Source organism: Bubalus bubalis, chromosome 22 (assembly GCF_019923935.1).
Source record: "Bubalus bubalis isolate 160015118507 breed Murrah chromosome 22, NDDB_SH_1, whole genome shotgun sequence".
In the NCBI taxonomy this organism is placed as follows: Eukaryota; Metazoa; Chordata; class Mammalia; order Artiodactyla; family Bovidae; genus Bubalus; species Bubalus bubalis.
The window spans coordinates 53476469-53483852 of NC_059178.1; the positions used below are offsets into that span (position 1 = coordinate 53476469).

General features: G+C 49.9%; 1 protein-coding gene across 2 annotated transcripts in view; it reads right to left on the bottom strand.

Moving 5' to 3' along the window:
• TMX3 (thioredoxin related transmembrane protein 3) overlaps positions 1-7073 on the bottom strand; it is a 40397-nt gene extending 33324 nt beyond the window's left edge. For both annotated transcript variants that reach the window (XM_006074219.4, XM_045164093.1), the window contains exons 1-4: positions 6870-7073; positions 5918-5972; positions 2511-2550; positions 1159-1282 (exon numbers count right to left, since the gene is read on the bottom strand). In XM_006074219.4, coding sequence (XP_006074281.4) covers positions 1159-1282; positions 2511-2550; positions 5918-5972; positions 6870-6915 — 265 coding nt within the window. In that variant the 5' untranslated portion in view covers positions 6916-7073. The remainder of the gene's footprint in view (positions 1-1158; positions 1283-2510; positions 2551-5917; positions 5973-6869) is intronic.
• Between the last annotated feature and the right edge of the window lie 311 nt (positions 7074-7384).

Below are 7384 nucleotides of genomic sequence, written 5' to 3' on the forward strand. Positions count from 1 at the left end.
AGAATTATCACTCTCTCATTTACAGACAAGGGAACTAACATTTAGAGAGGTTACCACTTCCTCAAAGCAACCAAAAAGTAAGAGATGACTGACCTGGATTTAAAACACAGGTCTGTCTTCTTCTCAATTTATACCCAGAGTACAAAGCTCACTTCCTAAAACGAAATACGCATTTCGTATGTCACACTTCCACTTTCATTAATTAATGGAAAAAGGAACCTACATTTTATTGCACACTACAAGGGATTGTACATGTGCTGTATCATTTTAATCTCACAACAACCAATACAAAATGCATCATAATTAAACACTTACTGGTGTAGAAATCAAAGTTTAGCGATTTGGTAAATGTTAAGAAATGTTCCCCGGGCTACGGGAAACAGCAGCAGGCACAGTGGGATCTGATCTACTTTCTGAGCCATGCTCTCCCCGAGTCTGTGTGACACCTCATATTCTCTGAACTTAATTTTGCCTTTTCCCAAATCCTTTAAGACAGGTATTGGTAAACTTTACCTGTACAGGGTCTGATAATAAAGATTTTGGCTTTGTGGGGCGATAGGCTCTGTTGTAACTACTTGATTCTGCCTCTGGGTCACAAAAACAGCCACAAAGACAACAGTAAACTCAGGAGAGACTCTGGTCCAGCGGAGCTCCATGCACAAAGCGGACGGGGTCCAGCCTCTGCCTGAAGACATTCTAGTCTCTGGTACAGACTCGCTGAACCCATTTTCAGCTCTACGATTTCGCTGTAATACCCTCTCTAATGTGAGAACTCTCCTGGTCCCCACTTGCATGTATGTTAGCTCGCCTCATCCTTCGAGCTCCCGTAGACTCCTCTACCATGCCACTCCGGCTGCTCAGACAACAAACTCTCCTTCTTCACCCTCACAGTGACATCCCGAGTTCACCACTCCATCTCCTATAGTTGTCTCAGGCAACTGATTATCTCAAGTGGGCTCCCAGTAGGAACAGGGGCTTCCACATCTGTATTAAGTATAAGATTAACAGAGATTGTGTATCACACGTTCAACAGTTAACCCATCTAACTTGTAAAACACAGTCTGAAATCTCGTCTTCCTGTTACCTTAAATACTGCTTCCTGTAATTAAAACACTTGGTTACGAGAACAGAAAAACAATAAACCGAGTAGCTGCTTACTGGAATAGGAAGTAGCATCCATCTTTCCCACTTTCACTGGAGAACCAAGGCTTTTCATCTCAAGACCAACTTCATTCCAAATCGGTTCCAGCTTTTTACAATGGCCACACCATGGTGCATAAAACTTGTTTGGAAAAAAAGAGAGGGAAAACCATTAAGATGTTGTACTACTGTGGATGTCAATCTTAACTGTAAAAGAATCTTTTTCCCTAAACAACTGGATAATAATCTATTTTGGACCAAAAGTCTAAATATAATTTTTAAAGTGGTTACAAAATGAACATACACAAATACAAATCTAGACATGTCAACTTCCAGGATACAACTCAACACTGATATTACTTTAAAGTCATTTTAAATGGCTACTTATATCTATTTCAGATACCTATTTAAAATAGATAATTTACAATTAAAAACATCTTTGCTCCCAAATGAGTTATGTCCATGTTAGATATAAAATTAAACCACCAAATACACTTCATATATCATATGCACACCCCTTAAGTGTTAATGATAAACATCAACTTATTTTTATTGCAAAAACTGCAATACAGTAGGTAACTCTGCTCCTGTAAGTATAACCACTGGTAAGACAGTTTGGCACAGCGCCAAGTCAGGCTGATGAAACTAAAATCCTGGTCCTTCCTTCTTCAGGATCACCAGATGGTCAGGGTGGTACTTAGGTGCCTCCCATTAGGTAGCATAACAAAAACTGTTTGTTTTGTACTTTTATGAAATAAGATTTAACTCTCTTGTAATATCAGCCTATGGAAACGTTCAAACATATATCAAAGGAGACAGACAAACCAGGGAGCTTTACGCTTCGCTGCCTGGCTTCAGTGACCGTCAGCTCTGCGTGTCTCATTCCATCTCTCTCGCTGCCACTCACCCCACTTTCTCACTGAGGCATGTCAAAATGCACCCCAGACATCACAGGGTTTAAACACATTCAAAACGTCACGGCGAGGAAAAGAAGATGGAAAGCTGATTCTCTCACTACCAAGATGAAAATATGACTTTGATTGCCAAGTGATACTAATATACTCAATCTCTTAGATGAAATGAAATACTGAGTGAATTCTGTGATAAAACCATACCATAATCTCCTTCAGACATCATGCACACGTGGACTTTGTGAGAATTTCATCAAAAACAGGTTCCCCTGCCAGAGATCCTAAGGATCTGAGGTTCACTTTAATATAAAACCCCGATAGTACTATCTGAGAAGACAAAGTGGGCTACGCACACTGGTACTGGTACTGTCTGTTACCGTATTTGGGTGAGGAGAATGGAAAGTCACATTTAAAATAGGAGAGGGATGGTTGATCTGTACAAAAAATTTAAATACTCACATCTACAAGCCAAATGTCATCTTTTCGATTTTCTTTAAACCTAAAAAACAAGAACACAGATCTTGCCTGTAGGTTTCCACTTTGCAACAGACTAGCACGGGTAAAGATAACAAATTGATAAATACGGGGGCAGAGGACAAATTTTTCAGTAAGTTTTACTTTAAAAGTTTTACTCAGTGACCTCTAGATCTTATCCATTTAACACCTTAATAAAACAAGAGCAATGATAAAGTAATTAGGAGTAAAAATTCAAGTGGGACTCTGTAGAAACATAAATACTTCAGCTTGGAGCCCCTCTCCTCTACTTAAACCTGTGCCTAACAGTGAACAGAGCAGGGCGGGGGCGGGGGTGAGCCTTAGGAAGTCTGCTGGCAGGCCTGGCCCCTGAGTGGGATCTGGGAACCTGACTCTCAGGCGGGTTCCCCCATTTCCCGTTAAGGGGTTTACAGTAAAAAATTCTATTTTATATTCATTTTGTGGGGCTACCCAAGAAAGTGGCATGGCCACCTTAAGCAAACTGTTCAACCAGAACGCTCTAACCGATGGCCATTATTCTCGATGTCTTTGCAGGCAGCTCTGCACCCAGAGGTAAAGGGCGGGGGCCGCTGTCTCCCATCATTTGATGCTTAATAGCCTCTCTCCTAGGCAATGGCATCCCTCTCCAGTACTCTTGCCTGGAAAATCCCATGGACGGAGGAGCCTGATGCTGCAGTCCCTGCAGTCCAACTGCAGTCGCTGTGTGTTAGACACGACTGAGCGACTTCACTTTCACTTTTCATTTTCATGCATTGGAGAAGAAAATGGCAACCCACTCCAGGAGAGTTCTTGCCTGGAGAATTCCAGGGATGGCAGAGCCTGGTGGGCTGCTGTCTATGGGGTCGCACAGAGTCGGACACGACTGAAGTGACTTAGCAGCAGCAGCAGCCTCTCTCCTATCCCATCGATGGGAAGGAGCTGACTGGTACAAAATCCCAGACAGGGCCCCATATGGAAAGGAAGGTGTCAGGTACACCCATGACTGTGCTCACTGATGAACGGCTGGGGCTGCAAACCCTAGGCATCACCAGATCCAGTGCCCTCGAGGAATCTGCACAGCAAACGAACATGGTCTCACAGGACCTGATGGTGCGGCCCAAGTCAGTGCAAGGCAGGGGACGGCTGGACCCAACCTAGAGACAGTGTCGTCTGCAGTCAGGATCCAGAGTCCCTATTGGGGGATGAGGAGCCAAGGTGCTCCATCTGCTGAGAACACTCTGGCCCGCATGGTCATCAGTCCCTGGGGAGTTAGCTTAGCCCCGGCCAGGGATAGACAAGCAAGGCAGCCTTCTCACTCCGGTTCAGTCTTCTTCAGCCATGGCAATCCCTGCTCACCAGCCCAAGCTAGTACGGTGCCTGAATTTCCAAGGGCCATCCTCTTGTGCACCCGGAAGGCAATTCGCTGCACATCTGCTCGCTCTGCGATGAAGAATAACTCAGTCCCTGTGTTCAGCTGACAAGCATAGAATGCCCATTGGCTACTTCCCTTAGTCCCTTAGTCAGCACAGGGCCATTCTGGTGAGCGTCACGGAAAGAACAGAGCGCCAATCAGGGGCAGGACCGACCCTAAGCCCAGTGCCTCATCTTCACAGGGGTCCAGCAACAGGCAGGAGCAGAAAGCACAAACCCAGAACCCGGGCCCGGTTAACGGCCTCCTTGCTGACTGTCCTTGATCCCTCACCACAGACCCAGCTCACAGGAGACTCGGGTGGCCGCGGATGCTAGGAAGGTGGGCCAGACAAGCTTTTCACTTACAGGAGACTCTGTTCTTGCTGTTATTTAGTTGCTCAGTCATGTCTGACTCTTTGCGACCCCATGGACTGTATCCCACCAGGCTCCTCTGAAAGAATTTCCCAGGCAAGAATCCTGGAGTGGCTTGCCATTCCCTTCTCCAGGGGATCCTCCTGACCCAAGGATTGAACCTGCATCTCCTGCACTGGCAAGCGGCTTCTTTACCACCTGGGAAGCGCATTACAGGAGGGCCAACCCTGTCAGTTCAGCAGCACCCAGCTGAGGAGAGTCAGGGTCCCAGACTCCTGCCCCAGCTCACCCCCGCTTTCTCCTCCTCAGAAAGGAGGAGGTCTGGGGTGCCACACCCTTCAGGGCACCACGATCTTTAACAAAATCACCTCAGTGTTAACAGCAGCTTCTCTGAGAATTGAAGCGCCTGTAACAATCCACGAGGGCGCCCAATACCCACCAGGAAGGCTGCTGAGCACCCAAGGGACCCTGGGGCTCTCTGCTCGTCAGACACCCTGCTGCGGGCAGGGGTGGTGAACGAGAACAACCAGCCAAACAGAGAGTCAAGACTTGACTCACTCACTGCGCCAGTGCGCGCCAGCAGACAGAAACGAGCTGCCAGCTCCTCAGCACTGAGAGATGCATCTCACCCCGGAGGAGGCCCAAACCAAAAGCGTCTGCCTTGCAGAGGACCCACGTGCAGAGGGGAGGGATGAGGGAAGGGATAGGAGAGGTACCAAGTCCACATGCAGAAAGGGTCTCAGCCAAGCCCCTCAATAAGGAGGTTTCCCTGAGAAACGCCTGAGGCAAGGCCCCCACCAGCACGTCTCCACAAGGGGCCCCCAGGCTGAGAATGCAGACGCACACAAGGGAGTCCGGCTGGCCTGGGGGCCTGAGTCTGCGACTATGGCTCACCCCACCCCAGAGACCGCGGCGCACGGTCTGTGCCCCACGTCTGGTGCGGGGAGAGCAGCTTCCCCCCAGAGCCCTGAGTCTGCGACTATGGCTCACCCCACCCCAGAGACCGCGGCGCACGGTCTGTGCCCCACGTCTGGTGCGGGGAGAGCAGCTTCCCCCCAGAGCCCTGCCAGGAAAAGCCATGTCACTGCCCATGCTCAGGCCTGAAAGCAACACACAGGACTCTGGTCTGAAGCCGGACTCCCCACCTACGACAAGTAAGGCCTGGGGATTCACGCTGTGTTACTGGATGGCTACCAAACTCCAGCACCCACTCAGTAGTGACTAACAATGTACAGGTAAAACAGAAGACTTCAGCAGTTTTTCCTCTTATGACTGTTCATTAAACTGCCAAGTGCAATCCCATTTTGTGCATATACAGCACTTAGTGCAACTCCTGGAGCAAAACTGGTGCTAGGTAAGCACTGGCCATTGTCTGCTTTTAAAAGATTATATTCACACAATGTAGTGCACTTGAAACTAACATATAAATCAACTACACTTCAAAGAAAAAAAAAAATCTACCTCCAAACAAAATTAGCAAATCACGTACCACAGATTTACGTGCTCAATAAAACAAGTGTCATTTTAAAAAATATTGGACTCATACCAGTATTCATACAACATCACAGCTGGAAGAAATGAAGATACTATTTAAAAACAGATATACTCACGAGTCATCTAGATCTTCCACGTGTCCTTTACAGAAAGCCAGATGCAGCAGAAAAACTGAAAACAAAAGACAAGATGTATACAGTAAAATACATGCTAATTTATCTTGTGGCTTCCATTATATGCTTATTCACCTATAAAATGTTTCCAGTTTTTTACAACCTCCCAAAACACACACCATTCATCCGAGGACACAAGTTAGGCAAAAGCATAAGTCGTTCACCTGTCTAATAAATATTCATGACCATGTGGTGACAGCAAGCTCTACCTAGGCCAGTAATTCTAAAGGACGGAAGTTCCGTTTAAATATATTTTTTATTTCATCCTGTTTTTCATCATCTCATCTTTTGGGGGTAGATGTGAACATTGTCTATATTTCTTTTCCTCTAGAAGCAATTATCTTCTCAGCGATAAACTTCAAACGCCATTCAAAAATATTGTCCCCTCCACCTCCAAATTGACAGAAACAAAATTGGGTTGGACTCCTAACACTGATCACGGAGCAGCGCCGGGCACGCGGTGGGAGCTAAACGGTGCGAGTGGACCCATCGTGGGGAGGACGGCGAGGCGGGCCCGAGACTGAGCAGGACCAGCCGGTCCCCAGGCCACACCGCACAGCCCCGGGGCCCGGCCAGGATGCGCCCGCGCGGGCGAGGATGCCTCCGAGCTGGCTAGGCTCAGAGCCCAGGGACGAGCAGGTGTGCGCGCCCGCCGGGGAGGAGCGCCCTCGACGCCCGCCGACGGAGCCCACGCTCCGCGAACCCCCTGCCGCCCCAAAGGCCGGTCGGAAGGCGCGCGTCTCCGGCGGAGCAGCGCCTGGTTAAGGGACGCCCAGCGCCCACTCTGTGTCGGGACCCGGGACCCGGGACAGGAAAGCATCTCGGCGGCCGCGCAGGCCTCTCCCCACCCGGAGACGGTCCCCGCGCCCGCCTGCACCGCCCCCGCGGCCTCTACCTGCAGCCCAGAACCGCAGGGCAGGTCCGCGCCTCCGAGCTGCCATGCTCGCCGCACAGGCGCTGCCAGAGCCGACTCAGCGCCAGCGACAGAAACGAGCACCGGCTGCTGCCGCCTGCGCGCCCGGAAGGGGAAGCCGGCCGGCCGAGCCGCGGAAGGGAGGCGCGGGGCTGCGGGAGCGGGCGGGGCGCGCCGGCCTCCGCCACCCGCCCAGGCCCCGCCGACCTCCACCTCTGAGCATGCGCGGAGTCGCAGTGCCTGCGCGGGGCCGGCACGCATGCGCGGAACTGGCACGCATGCCCGATCGCGGCCCCGAAGTCCCTGCGCCCGGAACCGCCTCTGGGAGCGTGGGAACCTAGGGTGCGGGCGTGGGCGCCAGGGCGCCTTTCCCGGAAGTTAAATGCGCGCCAGACTTTGAACGGAAGATGAGGTAGAGTAGCAACGCTGGAGATTTAATCCTGCCATCTCTTTCACCTGCTGCTCTTATTCAGTTGACAGTTAGAGTCCTGAAAAAA